Genomic DNA, 19,257 nt, shown 5'->3' on the forward strand with positions numbered 1-19,257 from the left:
GACCATTCCTCCGGCATTTGCTCCTTGGTCCTAATTATTATATCTTTATTATCTATGCCAACTTCCTTCATCATAGATATCAGTTTATTATGTTTTATTCTGTCGAAAGTATTTTGGTAGTATATAAAACATATGTACCTATACTAAATTTACAATCAAGATGCAGTAGAAATAAACAAACCAATACACGTTAAATGCTACTAGGAGCACTCCTGAATCATAATTTACAAAGTATTAACTTTGAAAATCATGATTAGGGATTTACAATGTATATACAATGTAAATTATGATTCGGGAGTGCTCCTATATTAGCATTTAACGTGTATCGGTTTATTTATTTCTACTGCATCTTGATTGTAAATTTAGATTACAGTCCTACACATTACCTACAGTTAACATCCCTGCATCTTTGAAACAGAACCTGTGTGGTAAATAAAGCTTCTATGCGCGATAGATAAGTCATCACACCTTTTATAAATATTACTGTGAATTACTTTAAGAAATATCATTAGTAGGTGATTCATAAGGCTTATAATTATGTAGTTGTCATATTTATTTGCGTTGGATGTTTTTGGTAAGTAGGCATTAGCAAAAACTTTTCCGGTGTAGAATCAGCAGACAAAACTTCCTAATGAATCACCCTATACAAAACATTCTAGACACAACCAAAATATGAACAACAATAAATGTTATTTCATCGGATAATAATACATATATCAAAGACCCAAGTAAATAAAATTCCAGAGAATAGTTTACGAAATCGCATTGTGAATTTTGATTTTCTAATTATATTTGGCGGGACTATAACATGCACTCCGAAAAGTTGGGCGTCAAAGATTCCATTCTATGCCAACTAAAATCCAAGTATTAGATTATACAGTTGTGTAATAAATCCGAATATTCAGAAAATAACGCGTTTGTCATTCTGGACCTAGACAATTTTTTCGGCGGTGAAACGTCATTTTTAATAATGATTAAATGCGTGGCAAGTGTCAATGATTGGGCAGTTGGGGTCCGCTTTAGGTGGGATTATTAGGCCTGGATCCCGCGTACCAAAAAAAGTTGATTAATAGCAAGCTGACAATTTGTTAATAGCTTAGCAGTCTCTAATCGGACAAACTTTGATGTATGGGCACACTGTAACAGGGGAAGTTTTAATTGTGGAACAGGTTAAAGATTTGGAACGACAGACTACAAAAACGTCACATGTAGTTTGCCGAACAGAACTACCAATTGATTTGTTACCCTTTCATTAAAGTCTCATGCAAAAATTAGACTGGAATTTATCATTAACTGGGCATTTTAATAAATGGAACACGTAGAACATGTCAAATGACAGGAATTGAGTTGGTGATAAATAACAGTCTGATTTTTGCATGAGAGTTTAATGAAAGGGTAACAAATCAATTGGAAGTTCTGTCCTACAAAATACATGGAACGTTTTCGTAGGCTGACGTTCCAAATTTTTAACCTGTTCCACAATTAACAAGTACCGAAACTAAAGATTCAAAACTCAACTTTTCAATACGCTTAGATTGATGTGTTACATGTACTATTTCTGCGACTATAACGGCACTTCTGGTTAGAACTACTTTTCCGGAAATGATATAAAAACCAAAAGTATACATTTTTTGTTCTCATCTTGCTAAGGCACCTCGAATGTAATATCGCATATACTATTTCGGTGACTTTAAAACAGTACCTACAGTTGCAACTCGAAAACCGGAAGTCCGATGTCAAATTTCTCATCTTTAATACCATCCTTGGGTTATAAGCTTTCATTCGACTTCTCATTTGTCATTCTACCTGTATTAATAACGGAGGAGAAAGACAGACGGGCAGACAGTCATGAAACCGGAAGTATATATTTGTTCTCTCGTTGCGAAGTCGCGCCAAATAATATATCACTTGTACTATTCCGGTGACTTTAAAACAGTACTTCTGGTCGCGGAAGTCCTAGGTCAAGTTTCTCACATTTATACCATCTTTGGATTCTAAGCTTTCTTTCGACACCTCAATTTGTCATTCTGCCTGGTATAGTAGAGGACTTATTCGCTTATATTCGCGGTCAGGGGACCGTTCAAGTATTACGTAACGCAGGTTGGGGGGGGGGGGTCAAAAAAGAGTGCGTTACGTAGGGGGGGGGGGGGTTAAAAATCTTCAAAAATCGCGTTACGTAATACTTAAACGCTCGCTCAGACGGACAGACCGACAGAGAGCCTAGGTCAAATTTCTCACCGTTATTACGATCTTTGGATTATAAGCTTTTATTTGACATCTCATTTGTCATTCTATCTGATACAATGACGTAGGAGTTATATTCGAGGTCGAACTAACCGACAGACAGCCTAGGTAATATTTCTCACCTTTAGTACCATCCTTGGATTATAAGCTTTCATTTGATATCTCATTTGTCATTCTACCTGGTATAAGGACGGAGGCATTATATTCGCGGTCAGACAGACCGACGGACAGCCTAGGTAATATTCCTCGCCTTTGATACCATCCGTGGATTATAAGCTTTCATTTGACACCTCATTTGTCATTCTACCTGGTACAATGACGTAGGAGTTATATTCGCGGTCGGGCAGACCGACGGTCAGACAGCCTAGGTAAAATTTCTCACATTTAGTACCATCCTTGGATTATAAGCTTTCATTTGACACCTCATTTGTCATTCTACCTGGTACAATGACGTAGGAGTTATATTCGCGGTCAGACAGACCGACGGACAGCCTAGGTAATATTCCTCGCCTTTGATACCATCCTTGGATTATAAGCTTTCATTTGACACCTCATTTGTCATTCTACCTGATACAATGACGTAGGAGTTATATTCGCGGTCGGACAGACCGACAGACAGAGAGCCTAGGTAAAATTTCTTATCTTTATTAACATCCTTGGATTATAAGCTTTCATTTGACACCTCATTTGTCATTTTACCTGGTATAATGACGGAGGAGTTATATTCGTGGTAGGACAGACCGACGGTCAGACAGCCTAGGTAAAATTTCTCACCTTTAGTACCATCATTGAATTATAAGCTTTCATTTGACACCTCATTTGTCATTCTAGCTGGTATATTGACGGAGGAGTTGTGATTACAGACGGACAGACAGACAGACAGACAGACAGACAGACGGACAGACGGACGTGGATAATTCAAAGTTTTCACATTTTTTCAAAATTGGGTGAAAACAAAACTTCTCTTGTTCCAGTGTTCGGGTACATCAAAGTTTGTCCCATTAGACACCGCACCGTTAAGCTATTAACAAATTTTCAGCTTGCTGTTAATCAACTTTTTTTGGTACGCGAGATCCAGGCCTATATGAGTGATCGTGGTTCGGACGTTTTCCGGTCAGTCTCTCGTATTTTTTTAAATGGAACGTCCTGAAAATTAATGGCATGTTAAAACTTTTTGGAAAAGTTTTAGGTTTTGTTCTCAATACTAAAAATACTGTTTGATGTATAAAATGTAGTCGATATTTCATCATCAAAGCTATACGCCCCATGGAAGCTGTAGCTGTCACTTAAAAATCCTTTTTATGTAGTAGATTAGTCCACTGTAATTCAGGGGTCACCAATTGTCGGACCGCAGTCACCGTAGTAGTCTATTTTTTTGCGGACCGCCATTAAAATCAGAATATAGTGTTTGGTAATTTTTGAAAATGTTGCCCATAGAATTGTGAACTATGTTTGGCTCAACTTATGTGTGCGAAACCGCCTTTTCAAGAATGAACTTTATTAAAAATCGGTACAGATCTCAGCTAACAAATGAATATCTCAACTCCCTAATGAGAATCAGTTGTACTAAACTCACTCCAAATTCAAAAAAGATCTTTTTTATTTTTCTCAAAAGTTGATAAATTTCAAGTTTTAAACGATTTAAAATCTGAAAAATGCAAAAATGCACATTTTCGAGGCTTGAAAACTCATATTTAAATTATTAGTTTTCATGTTGATAAGTGCATAAATTGAAGTGTATGCATTCAATTTCAAGATTCTAGTGACTATGTATAATCGGGGATTATTTTAATATAGACCGTTGTTTTTAAATTATTAATTATGCGCCTCCACTCGACTTTTAAACCGCTGCGCGTAACATTTTATGGTGCGTGTCTGTCGCATTGTACATAGATATTATAATATACTTATGCGAAAAATTCCCAACAAATACTTGACATTTATCAAAATTTTATAATTTATTAATAACATAGTTTTTTTAATAATTTATTTATTTATTCAATTAATTATTGCCAATGTGCTAATTAAATACGCCAGTCATATAGTACGATACGCACCATATAGTGTGACGCGCCGCCGCGGTTGCTTAAGAGTCGGATGGACGCGCATATTTAACAATTAAAAACAACGTTCTAAATTTAAATAAGCTCCAATTTAGGCACTTGACAACCTCAAAAATAATAAAATAAAAATGTATACCATTTTTATTCAAAATCCACAAAGAAAAAGAAAATTTTATACTCTACCTACATCTTTCATAATCAAAGTACTCGAATGTAATTATAGCCACAACTTTGTTGATGTTCGTTATTACTGTTGAAATTAAAAAAAAAATCTTTTATTACAATTAGCTGGCTGTGGTAATACAGGGTAACTTATACGTCACGTTGTCGGTCTGTCCTTTGACACCTTTCAGAAACATCACTCATTTCATTTTGCATTCATTTGCCATTAAGTCTTCGGTATGTAAACAAGTAAATTTTGGATCCCACGTGTTGGGATATACATTACCTTGGGGCATTATCCCAGTTTCCATGTAACCATCACAAGACAATTTTTCAAAGTATGCACTTATAACGCATGAATGTGATATTTAAAGGGTGTTTACCCTAATATTTTTCTTTTGTGGCTCAGCTAGCATCAAGTTTGTAAGTATAACCAACTTGCTATTATATCCCTAGTCAAAATTTAAATACCAACTTTGCATTTATTAATTCGGTTATACTTATTTTTAGATCTTAACACTGATGATGATTTTGTTAAAAAATCGAAAACGTTTTTCGAAAATACATAGGTTGCTATCACTGTCCCAAGTAGAAATTTTCGACTCCACGCAGTGCAACTGACGAGATGGTAGTAGGTGCGTACTGGCATCTGCTAAATAAAAGACACAGTTTTCATCCTAATAAAAATTTTTAAAAATATTTTTAAAAGATATTTAATTGAATACTTATTTGACCATTTTCCTGGTAACACCTCCATGGCTTCTAAAAATTGCAATCCAGATGGATGCTTTTTTTTCTTTTTTTATTTAGCTCCATTTAATTTACAATCTGTTATCACTCATAACAATAAGTAAATTTTATGACAATTAGAAGAAAAAATGACATGTAGGAATTCTCTCCAGTGAGAGGCTTCCTTTAACATATAATTAACAAAGTTAATAATGTAGTGGTAAATGTTAATTAATTTTATTTAAATCTGTTTATTAAGTCTGTAGTCTGTAGGCTTAAAACGCTTTAGTCGACGCACTTCATCGTTGACATTAAACAGTTCGCGCACTAAGTCATTAGAGTGAGCACTAGTTTTGTTTTTGTATTTTTCACTGTACTTTGTGACTTCAGTTTTTATGGATTGAACTTGGAGGTCTTTTTCTATTATGTTGTTCGAAACATACCACGGAGCATAGGTTATAATTTGAAGAACTTTGTTCTGGAATCTTTGTATGATTTCTAGGTTTGAATTGCTAGCAGAACCCCATAATTGAATTCCATACGTCCATATTGGCTTCAGTACGGATTTATATATTAAGATACAGTAGGAAAAATGAAAGAATACTGAATATTGTAATAATAATTATTATTACATGTACTTGCGCTGGGCAATTTTCTTTGTGACACGGTGACAGGAAAATACATCGTGTTTTATATGTTCGTTCATGGGTATTCTTTCATTTTTACGTCTGTATATTATTTGTGAGATTTAATTGTGATTTCCTGCCAATAAGCCAGGAAAGTTGTCTTATTTTGAGACCCAATTGTTTTCGTTTTGTAAATATGTTTGTTCTCCATGTTAATCTTCTGTCAAGATATAAACCTAAATATTTGACTTCATTTCTCTGAGTAATCATTTGATTATTTAATAACACTGCTGGACATATACCTCTTCTTAGTGTAAAGGTAACATGGATTGATTTGGTCTCATTAACTCAATGGATGCTGAAGCGAAGAAGACAAGAGGGAATTCTAAAACTTGCAATTCACGACCCCGTCTGTTCATCGTGGTAAATTCCAACTGAAAATGGACCTATGTTACTCAAAGGAGTAATACTAATATAAAATAAAAATGTATACCATTTTTATTCAGTTGCAATGCGAAGCCAAAACTGTCTTAATTTTTACTTAGTTCAGCGAGCGCAACCAGCAATCTTATCGACGATTTCACCACTTTTTAGTGGTTCTTCAGAGAATAGTTCTTCGAAATGGTTCACCAAATAAGGTTCTTCGAAAAATGTTTTTGTTTAAGATGACCCAAAAATGCTAAAAACATATTTTCGGGGGCAAAAAAGGTGATGTTTGAATTTGTTAAAAAAAATGTTAAACAATGTCTGCCCAAAAATTTCGCACGGATCCTTTTGATTTATTCATAGGGAATATTTTTTAACATGAATCAGCAAAGAAACCGAATCAGAACAACCACTCACAGGTAGCATTAAATCCGGACCCCCAGAACTGTCATAGGTTTTCTAAACGGACCGTTAGGGAACATAATTGGTGAACCCTGCACTATATTCACTGTACATTGTCTACACTTACCTAATGGAGCATATTCTTGAGAAAAAACATAAAATCCAGCCGTTTCAAATGCCACATCATATGCTGTGATAATGTTCTTGTGGACTCCCAAGTGAAGTCCATAATGAAATTCTCTATAAAAGTCCTTAATGGCCGTGTATGGCTTAGGAAGCGCTTTAAGTACCATTTCTGTGTCAGTTGCTTTATGTTCCACCAGAAGAATCTTGCCAAACCAACCTTCCCCTACAATTTGCAAGATGTCGAATTCATCAGCAAGATTTACCTGTAAAAGATCAATACTATAGCTATAACAGAAACAAAAAAAAAAGAAAAGGAAGAGAAACCATGATATTAGAAAACGAAAAATTACCAACATATAGTGGAGTAGAATAGACGCATTTCACATAATCACAGAGTCAATTGAAAAATGTTACGAACATGATATCGACTTACATATCCTTTTCATGGATTTCAAGCAAGCTTTTGATAGCTTAACAAGACCCGACCTAATAGAAGACATGAAAAACCTAGATATACCAATGAAACTTATAAAACTTACGAAAATGACAATGGAAGGATCGACTGCAGCAATGATTACAGATAACGGTATCACCAAAAATATAGAAATAGCAAGTGGAGTACGACAAGGTGACTCTATCAACAGTAACTCTCTATCGACATTATATTTAATGTCGCAATAGAAGGAACAATAAGAGCTACAGAAATAAAAACTACAATTAAAACATCGACGTCGCAACTTGTGGTGTATGCTGACGACATTGTATTAATTAGCAGAAACCTGAACAGTTTAAAGGAAGAATTTACGAAGTTATTCAAGGAAGCATCCAAAAGGGGTTTAGAAATAAATCAAAACAAAGAAAATACCTAATATGCTCAAGAAAAAATCCAGTTAATGTGACAAGTTTAAATATTGGTGAATATGAGTTTGAAAAGGTAGAACACTTTAAATATCTTGGAGTCTCAGTTAATGGAACTAATGATGGAAGCATCGTAATCGGTGAAAGAATCCAGGCAGGAAACAGAGCCTACTGGAAATACAATAATTTCCTCAAAGATAAGAAGCTTACTCAGAATACTAAACTGAAAATTTACAAAGCAGCAATTAGACCAGTGATCACATATGGTGCTGAAGTAATGTGCCTGACCCAGAAAGAGGAAGAAAGATTGAGGATCCTAGGGAGGAAAATAATTCGGAGGATAGCAGGCTCACTAAACTTAGGTAATAATGATTTTAGAAAACTCATGAACCACGAAGTAAGAGGACTTCTGAAAGGAGAAGACATCGTCAGATTTATCAAGGCACAGAGACTCAGATGGATGGGACATATGGAAAGGAGAAATCCAGAAGCCGTCATCAAGAGAATTTCCAAATGGAGACCTGTATCAGGCAGACCACGAGGAGGACCCAAAACCAGATAGTCGAAGACCTTAAGAAGATGGGGGTTAGAGAATGGGTAACCATAAGCAAAAACAGGAACGAATGGAGGAAAATTGTAGAAGATGACAAGTCACACAACCAATTGTAAAACCAAAATGTTAATGCGGATTGATTCACCGCGACAAACGAATCGGAAGAGCCCAAAGAGGGCGGCAATCACTCCGCTAGGAGTGTGGACGCCATGATGATGATAGTGCATTAGAACAAAGGAAAGCTCTAGCTGGGAGAATATCCATGGAAAAGAAAAATATCATCAATAAAGTAAAGAATTTGATATAAGATTTCGATGAACGTATACTTAGAGTAGATATAGAGATGAGCACAAAGAAAAAGATTGCAAACCTAATTATTTGCTACGGACCTGAAGAAAATGCAACAAACGGCGAAGAAGAGTGGGAAAAGAAGTAGAAAAATGGAATACCTACAGGATAAAATCAACAACAATGGAAAACTATTTTAGGTATTTGAATTCTTTTTAGACAATAACGTGATTATCATGAATACACAATCGAAAGAAAAAGAGAGAAGCTGGATAAGAGACGTAATCGTGAGAAGAAGCTATAGGCAGTGACCACTACCTGCTGGAAACTACATTTAACAGCAAAAAATAGAAACAAGAATTACAACGAACAAGAATAATAAATACAAGAAAATAATTAAAATATATAAACTAAGTGAAGAAACAACGAGAATCAAATACAAGGAGTTAGAGAAGGAAATGGACAAATAATGAGAAACGAGATAAATGGTAGAAGAATGGAGAAAATTTAGAATCGCGATGATAAATACAGGAAAACTAGTATGTGAAACCATTAGAAATAATAGAAAAGAGGACACGATGGTGGAATATAGAAAAAACTGAGGAAAGAATACATACAAAGACAAAACGCAAAAAGTGAAAGATACAAAATACAGAGAATAAAAGTTAAAGAAATAATCAAAAATGAGAAAAAGAAAAGCTGGGACAAGATCGGAGAAAAGATAGAATAAAACAGTAAAGAAAATGTAAAATTGTTTTATAGAACACTGAAAACCCGACGACGCAACATAGAAATAAAGCCAAAACAAATATCGAACAAAAACGGAACAATATAGCTTTTTAGTTTTCACTTTTCACTTTAAGATACAAGCAAAACTACAATCTTAATGAATCGGAACTTGGCATTTTCTACTTGGTGATAAAAATATTTTTAGACATAAATTTCGTGTTTTATTCAACACTAGTAGTAGGCTATTGATTACTAGCCTAATGAAATAAAAAAAAGTCAAAATGTAAATTCGTACAGCTTAAAACAAATTTTATATCAAAGTTTAGGTGGGTACAAAAGATATTTTCAAGAAAGTATCCAAATCATACAAGGGGATCATTGTTTAAATAATTAAAAAGGGGTCATTTTTGCAAAAAAAATACTTTTTTAACTGCTGAGGTAATTCACTTAATAATGAAGATCTATGGGATTTTTTTCTGCAAATCTGAAGGGTAAATCTTTCACATAAGACTTACCAAATTAAATTTGACCCCCTATTTATTTAAATAATTGTATATAAAACTTTAAAAACAAATTTTCAAAAAATTATTTTTAGCGTTTTAAATAAGCACTATAAAATATCTTATTTTACAGACTAAATTGCGATATGTTACCAGTATTAAGCAAAAAAAAAATTGGTCAAAAAATATTTAATATTTTTTGAGATATTGAATTTGTTTATTAAATGTTACTATATTTTCAATTGCAAAAACGCGGTTGTTGCCAAAGAAATATTCACCTGCCTAAGATATCATTATTTTTATTTTTATGTAAATTTTTGATAAATGTATTGATAAATTCAAATTTCAATTAAACTCCCCCTAAAATGGCATTTGAAAATTATTCAAATTTGTTTATAATTTGTTTTTTTAATAACGTCGCAAGGATTAAGTATTTTGAAATGCCGTTTCAATAATTGGGTTCCTGGGAATTTTTTACTAATTAAAAAAATTTGTTTGTCGTTTTTTCTTCTTCTTTTTTTCTTGGAGTTATATTACTACGGGCCCTTGTAGGGTTAAATTTTATTAAGAATGTCGAATTTTTGAGTTGTAGATTCTAGACCTAAAAATATTAAGATTTAACTAAAATCTCTTAAATAAAATGTGGCTACTTACTGAGTTACAGGGTGTTTTATTTAAAAATTTAAAAATTATTGTTACCAAGTACTTTAAAACTATTTGACGTATCCTTATCATACTTGGCAGAAAGTGTGGATATTATACACCCTACCAAATTGTGATTAATAAACGTTTCTAGCTAGTGCCAGAGGCGTGCGACAGGGGATAGTGAATGATTGACCCTTTCCAAATTCTACGCCACTGAGTGAATTACTATTATAGCGAAATTTTTCGATTCTCCAATACTTTGTATGTAAATAACTTTATTGGTATCGATAAAGTCATCAGTTTGAGAGATATTGGAAGTTTAAAATTAATGAATGGATGAATCAATATAACTATGCCGTTTCATTTTTATCGTCCAATATCTCGAAAACTAATGACTTAATCGTTACCAGTAAGGAGTATATTATTTACATAGAAAGTATTGGAGAATCGAAAAATTTCGCTAAAATAGTAATTTCCTCAGTGGCGTAGAATTTGGGAAGGGTCAACCAATAACTGTCCCCTGTCGTACGCCTCTGGTGGTAGCTAGAAACTTTTATTTATCACAATTTAGTAGACTGTATAGTACTCACACTTTCTGTCAAATATGATAAGGATACGTGAAATAGTTTGAAAATACTTGGTAAAAATAATTTTAAAATTTTTAAATAAAACACCCTGTAACTCAGTAAGTAGTCACATTTTATTACGTGATTTTAGACCAATCTTAATATTTTTAGGTCTAGAATCTACAACTTAGAGATTCAACATTCTTAATGAAACTTAACCCAAAAAGGGCCCGTAGTAATATAATTCCAAGAAAAAAAAAAGAAGAGGAAAAAAAGACAAAAAAATTTGTTAATTAGTGAAAAATTCCCAGGAACCCAACTATCGAAACGGCATTTCAAAATATTTAATCCCCGCGACGCTATTAAAAAAACAAGTTATAAACAAATTTGAATAATTTTCAAATGCCATTTTAATTGAAATTTGAATTTATCAATACATTTATCGAAAATATACATAAAAATAAAAATAAGAAGATTTAATACAGGTTAATATTTCTTTGGCAACAACCGCGTTTTTGCAATTGAAAATAGAGTAATATTTAATAAACAAATTCAATATCTCAAAAAATATTAAATATTTTTGCACCAATTTTTTTTTTGTTAATACTGATAACATAGCGCAACTTATTCTGTAAAATAAGATATTTTATAGTGCTCATTTAAAACGCTAAAAATAATTTTTTGTAAATTTGTTTTTAAAGTTTTATGTATAATTATTTAAATAAATAGGGGGCAAAATTTAATTTAGTAAGTCTTATATGAAAGATTCACCCTTAAACTTTAAAGAAAACAATCCTATAGACCTTCATTGGTAATTGGATGACCTCAGCAGTTAAAAAAGTAATTTTTATGCAAAAATGACCCCTTTTTAATCATTTAAACAATGATCCCCTTGTATGATTTGGATACTTTCTTGAAAATATCTTTTGTACCCACCTAAACTTTGATATAAAATTTGTTTCAATCTGTACGAATTTACATTTTGATTTACATGTAGTGTAATTTTATTTTACTAGACTATACGTATTTTAGAAAGGAACTACAACGATAAGGGGGGTTTTATTGTTTCATATAGTCAATGGACCTCTAAATATGAAAAACCCGCGGAGTGCTACCATTTAAAGGGGTGCGTTTTTGAGAAAAGGGTGAATTAGTCCCTAGGCACAGGGCGAATAAGGGTGAGTTCTATGCACTTTTGGTACAAACAAATCTACAGGAAAATTGTTCCAGGTTAAATTTACTATCGAAACATCAAATTTTAAAGTCAAAAATATTTTTTTTACTAAAATATATTCAAAATAAAAGCAAGAAAAAAACACAAAAGATAGCAATTTTGTTTTTGGTTCATAACTTTTTTCACGGTGATATAGGACCGTGCAAGTTCGGCAAAGCGACATCTGGTTTCTACGCTCAGCAACTTTATTCGCACTTTTAATTATATTGGCCAATTATATTAGTCCTGGTTACTGGATAATTGTCAAGGCCATAGTCCAAAAAAATAATAAGAAGACAAAATAAGATTCAGGTTATGTTATTAAAACGTAAACAATAGTATGTAGTAAATAAAATTAGTTATTAAAATGCAGTACTGCAAGCAAAATACAATTAATTAAATTTACCTTTATATAATAATTGCGTATCATATCAATATTGTGTAGCAATATATAATTTTTCTTCTTCATTGACAGTAGATATGAAATATACGTCAATTTGACAATTTCAATTGACAATGAATTATTTAAGAAAGTTACAATATTTCTCCGCTATTCTCGCACGTTTCTCGTATCCCCTCCAAGTACTTGCACACCGCGAATAGGCATTGCTTCACAGATAAAAAACTTTCATCCTTACTTTTTAAAATGATGCTTGGTGAAAGTCTTTATGATTTATAGTTTCCAAAATATGATTTTTCAAATTTCGCCACTTACAGCGATTTTGGCTCATTTTACTTGTTACTTACTTGTCAAACATTGTTCTGTAACTTTTTTCTATGTAGCTTTAGGTATATACAATGTTACATTTGATAGGAAGAAAATCCGATTACCTTTAAGATGGTCTATTGTAAAAACTGTGTGTCTATTTTTAAGCAAGACAGGGTTCTTCAAAATTTTATACTTTTAATGATTTTTGATATATTTTACGATTATTTTTAAATTTCTCATTATAACTTTTTTATTGTATATTTAGGTATATACATTGTACAATAAAAAAAAGAAAGCTTATTTTCTTTACTTTAAGAGGAAACAGTAGCGATCAACAGGTAGCGAAAACGCGTTCCAAGATTGCGGCCGTAATTTTGAATATTTTTTCGAGATATTTGGCACACGTATTCGTAATATAATAAAGAATGGCGGTACAGAGCGCAATTTGAAAAATATATTAATATGTGGAAATTACTCTGTAATTAAATACAATATTAAAAAAACGAGCCTGTACCGCCATTAAGAAGAACAAAAAAATACACTTTCTTCAAATAAACTTTTTTATCCGATGCGATGCCTAGATTTTGTGTCATTTTGGAACTACTAAAATTTTTTATTTCATTAGTAGTTCCAAAATGACACAAAATCTAGGCATCGGATAAAAAAGTTTATTTGAAGAAAGTGTATTTTTTTGTTCTTCTTAATGGCGGTACAGGCTCGTTTTTTTAATATTGTATTTAATTATAGAGTCATTTCCACATATTAGTATATTTTTCAAATTGGGCTCTATACCGCCATTCTTTATTATATTACGAATACGTGTGCCAAATATCTCGAAAAAATATTCAAAATTACAGCCGCAATCTTGGAACGCCTTTTGGCTACCTGTTGATCGCTACTGTATCACCTTAAAATGGTGTATTGTAAAAAATTCTAGGACTATTTTTAAACAAGATACACTTTTTCAAAATGTGACATATACACATGCAATAGGTCCAACTAAGTTGGAACCATATGGAAAACCTTTTTATTATTAACTTTATGAACAAAAAAAATATTCTCAATAAAATGCTCTGCAGTCTAAAACCTAAGATGCAATCATCAGATATAAAATTTTATCAATAGTGTACGAGGTATGTTAAAAAAGATGAATTTCGCTCAAGAGTAAAGTACTTTTATATTTCATAATATCGAAAAGTGTTATAAAGAAAAGTTACTTGGAATTAAAAATTATGTTAGAAAATGCAATTATATTCTTCAAATTGAAAAAAATAAAAAAAAATTAAAATTTTTCTCACATTACGGATACCCTTGGATATCATACGGATATCTTGTTTAAAAATAGTCCTATAATTTTTTGCAATACACCATTTTAAAGCAAAGAAAATAAGCTTTTTTATTCCACAATGTATATACTTAAATGTACAGGAAAAAAAGTCATAATGAAAAATTTTAAAAATAATCATTAAAAATATCAAAAATCATTAAAAGTATAAAACCTTGAAAAAGCATAACTTGCCAAAAAAAGCCGTTATACTGTAGACCATTTTAAAGGTAATTGACTTCTCTTTCTACTGAATGTACCATTGTGTATAGCTAGAGATGCGTAGAAAAAAGTTACAGAACAATGTGTGCCAAATAATGGGGAAAAGTGCCCAAAAATGCTGTGAACGGCGAGCTTTGAAAAATTATATTTCGGAAACTGTAAATTCTATAGACTTTTACTAAGCTTCATTTTAAAGACGAAGGACAGAAGTTATTTTTTACTAAAGTAATGCCTATACCCATATCCCTGTGGAAAAAAAAATTATGTGTAAAAAAAACCAAATTGCTTTCTTTCGTGTTTTTTTCTTGCTTTTCTTTTGAATATATTTTTGCAAAAAACATATTTTTGACTTTAAGATGAAATATTTCAATAGAAAATTTTACCTGGAACAATTTTCTTGTAGACATATTTGTACCAAAAGTGCATAGATCTCACCCTAATTCACCCTGTGCCTAGGGACTAATTCATCCCTTTGGCAAAAACGCACCCATCTAAATGGTAGCACTTCACGGTTTTTTCAAATATAGAGGTCCGTTGATCATATGAGATAATAAAATCCCGTTACCGTTGTAGTTCCTTTTAGCTCTATTATTTTGAACATAATCAATAGCCTATAGAAGTAAATATTGCACTTACCTTTTCTAGTTCAAATTCCCGGATTTTGTGTATGTTTCCAGTTTGTAATTGTTTTAACAAGCTACCCATAACGATTTAAATCATACCCTGCAACAAAACAAATCATTATTTTAACAAAATATTTAATTAATACATTAGTCAAATATTTAGCATTTAATTTTGCTGTACCGGGAGCTGATGATGCTTTGGAAACTATGGAACGCGAAACCAGTCGTCTGTGTAAAATATAAATGATTAGTCTATTAATTTATTTCATTTTCCTTTACTCAAAATATTAGTGTTTAAATTAGTGCAGTCATTGAAGGTTTTCACCTCCGATTTCGTTGAACCTCCAACGATTTTCATGAAAATTGGTGAGTAATTAGAGGTTTATATTGGTAATAATTAGAGGAATTCCTCAAGGAACAAAGGTGACATGATGCCAACTTGCGCTTTACCCTTTGGGTGGATGCCACCCCTTCTCGGGGGTGAAAATTATTTTTTTAAAAATAATAGCATAAGTCGATAGAGGGACAAATTATAAGCAAAATTTGTTTTGAAAAAAAGATATAATTTAAAAAAATCATAATTTTTAAATTTTTTGTAATTTTCATATTCTTTTGATAATAACTCCAAAAATACTCAATATACGTAAAAAATTATGTATAACCAAATTTTAATTTTTCTGTGCCAAATATTTTACCTGTTTTACTATTTTTATAGGGTAAAAATAACCGAGATAGAAACGTTTAAATCTTAAATTTTGCTGTGGGAACCATGCAACCGGGGTCATTTAACCTTTTATTTTTTAAAAAAGTAAGGGGTTTAGAAGATTAGGTTTAACGTGCTTAAATAGCACTTGGAATTAACTTTCAAACAGTTTTCAGATGAACCTGATATCGTAAACACGAACGGATTTATTAAAAAAAAAACAATAACATTTTTTGGAAAAATTTTTAATAGATAAATTTTGAAAAAATGTTGGAGCACAAATTTTAATGATATCAACATGTTCGGGAGCTCATTTGATAAATATTTTTAAGTACTTTGACAAATGTTTAATAAGTTTATGTTATAAAATGCATCAATTTCCCGTTATTTCAGCTTGAATACTTAGAGCTTTTTACTCGCCGAAAAAAATATACATTCAATTACTTATAACTCACTTTTAGTTAACATTAAAAGGTTTTTCTAGTAAGGGGTTTATTTCGTTTTTATTAGCTTCAATTTTAATAATAATAACTTTTTTGTAAAAATTATATTTTTTGAGTTATTGATGAAAAATTGGTTAAAAACATGCATTTTTCTCAAGAAAAATTAAAATCTTTGATCTTTAATAACTCAAAAAGTTTTGATTTATTTTAATAACTTTTTATAACAAATTTTGCTTGAAATTTGTCTCTCTATCAAATTATGGGGTTATTTTTAATCAAATAATTTTCACCCCCGAGAAGGGGTGGCATCCACCCCCAGGGTAAACGCGCAAGTTGGCACCATGTCACCTTTGTTTCTTGAGATATCCTCTAACCACTCACCAATTTTCATGCAAATCGATGAAGGTTCAACGAAATCGGAGGTAATAGCTCATATCCACCTTCAGTGACTCCACTAAATGAGTAAGTACGCCAGGTGATCAAATGTCGAGAAATAAATGGAAAATTCTAAACTGTTAAATCTCTGCTTAACATAAACAGTTAGTAGAAAATATTTATGAAAGACTTGAATTTGTATTGAAAACAACTGTTTTTGTTTTCAAACTGTTCCTCAAACTATGTACATTCCAAAAATTTAATATATTTTCTAAACAGTGTCTGCTGTGAAATGTTATTATTTATTATCTATTAAAACTAGGTGAACAGCTTCAAAACATTGTGCACAGTCTTAAAATAGTGTTAATGAGTACAGATTACTTGAACGTGGCAATTATTGATAGATCTATGTTTATTCAGTGGCGTGCTAGCCATATAAATAAATCGGTGCAATCACCGAGAAGCCGCGAGGCCGGTCAAATAGGTTTTCACAAAAATTTTTAGATGTAACAAAAAATATTTTTTAATTTCTAATCGGATGTTAATTTTGCTAATAATATAATAAAACATTTAAAAAAATCAAATTTTTTTTAATTGTGAAATACAATTTAAGTAAATGAGTAAGCCTCTATAGTCTGTATAATATACATAAATAGATTGCTAGAGATAATATTATTTATTTTCATACATACAAGTATATTTATGGTTTTCCAATTTCCTTCAAATAAGTATGTACTCTGCAGAATTAAAAAATGGAAAAACGTCTTGCTCATTTTTGACCGAATTATTGAAAGTATCTAAAAACGATTTGATCAAGACAAATCAAATCGTTTTAGGATGATATAAGCACTCTACATCCTAGAAATTTTGATACAATAAAAATGATATACCTTTGATGGCATTTAAATCATTTACTGAAAAATTAAGAAAGTTTTATCCTTTCATATCTGCGACTGCAATTAGAGAAAAAGTCATGGATTTTGCTGATAAATGGATTGTATTAAAAATAGGATTTTGCAAAATTATACAAGATGGAGTCAATGACGAATATGTTCAGCCTACAGAAAATATGAAGGATGATATTATTAATCTAAAGTGATAATTAGCACAAAATAACAAATGACAATATTGATATCGTGAAAACCTCACCTCCGTGTAGTACTAAAAAGTGTAAAGATTGTATAGCTTGTTGTTACGCTGTTTTGCATAAATACAACTTATATCAGTGTGCTTATCCAAATTTAAATAGTATAATATAAAGCATTTATTAACTCTTTCAGTGACACAAGTATCTTGCGAAAAAATCTTTTCAACATTGAAATACATAAAAAATCGGTTAAGTACTACTTTAACACAAGATCACTTTTATGCTAATGGCTATAGAAAAAGAAGCTTTGTATAAGCTTAAAAATGATGAAATAATCGACGAATTTGCTCAAAAATCTATTTTAATGCGGAAATTATTGATCGAGAGTTAAGTAATTATTTTATAAAATAATTGCAAAATAATATTTAGATTATTGCGTTGTATTAACATTTTAAATATTGTTAAATTAAAGTATTTGCACTGTACTTGTATTTGTGCTGTCTTATATAATTGATTTACTAAAATGCAACTTAATACATAATTGAAAAATTCTCAATTTTATTTTACTTGTACCTTAATTACATCAAATTCATATTATATTTATTTAGGAAATTATGGTTTTTGCCTTACTGCATACAATATTGTCATACATGTCAATTATTATTTGTAAGATTGATTATTCTTAAATGAAAAAATATAGCAAATTAAGAAAAAAATCATTGAATTCAAAGTTTTATGTTTGATTCAACATAATTTATATCTTTGTTTTTTTTTGTTTTTTTAAATACCGAATAAAACATCCTGATAATACAAGGTAAAATGAGGATGGGAAGCCGCTTTTCTATAAAATCACCGGGCCGCTTGAAAAGTTCCAGCACGCCACTGTGTTTATTGAAGATTTTTACATAGTAAAAACTACATTTAATGTCACAATAGATATAAAACAGTAATTTAAACACGCGCATAAAAGTAATAGAAAGAAAGCCCCCTCCTCAAGAAAGTAAAAAAATCATGAAACTTAAACCATAGACAGAAAAATTCAACCCAATAAACTCGCTAGTTAGAAAAAAAAGGGAATTGAATACATATAAGTTATTATTTATGTCTTATGCAGTTTGGCTTTATCTATGTTATGTCTTTTGGTTGATGTTTCCATTAGAAGTCCCTACCCCCAAGGTAAGCACACCGCAAGGCAACTTTCTAGATCCGCCACTGCCTCCAACTAGCACAGTGGCTACAATAATGCCAATTGAATATGAAATTAATGTACCCTTGTCTGGCCGGTTGTTTGGAGTTTGCTCCTGATAACCTCACCTTATCAAGATCAGTTTCCTCCAGAAAGATGTGTCTATTTAATTAGATACAATCTGACAAGCGATAGCTGTCGGGTGGCATATTTACAAATGCTCCTATACTACGGCACCAGAGTGCCGAAATCGGTTAGCTTTTGAAATACACTATTACGCTACAAACCCTCATTGATTTCGGCACCTATTTAATTATAAAGGCTGTATGACACTATACATTTTCTTGTATCATTTCTAATATCGTTTCTGATATGTCAAAAAAATGCATAGTGTCATACACAGATACAAGAAACGATATCAGAAACGATATCAGAAACGATACAAGAATTTGTGT

General features: G+C 31.5%; 1 protein-coding gene across 1 annotated transcript in view; it reads right to left on the reverse strand.

The window, feature by feature from the left end:
* Positions 1 to 19,257, reverse strand: part of LOC114341865 (serine/threonine-protein kinase SBK1-like) — a 58,706-nt gene that overhangs the window by 16,615 nt on the left and 22,834 nt on the right. The window contains exons 2-3 of the mRNA XM_028292677.2: positions 15,022 to 15,108; positions 6,780 to 7,041 (exon numbers count right to left, since the gene is read on the reverse strand). Of these exons, the coding sequence (XP_028148478.1) occupies positions 6,780 to 7,041; positions 15,022 to 15,090 (331 nt within the window). The 5' untranslated portion in view covers positions 15,091 to 15,108. The remainder of the gene's footprint in view (positions 1 to 6,779; positions 7,042 to 15,021; positions 15,109 to 19,257) is intronic.

The sequence above is a fragment of the Diabrotica virgifera genome, chromosome 8 (genome assembly GCF_917563875.1).
Source record: "Diabrotica virgifera virgifera chromosome 8, PGI_DIABVI_V3a".
Classification (NCBI taxonomy): domain Eukaryota; kingdom Metazoa; phylum Arthropoda; class Insecta; order Coleoptera; family Chrysomelidae; genus Diabrotica; species Diabrotica virgifera.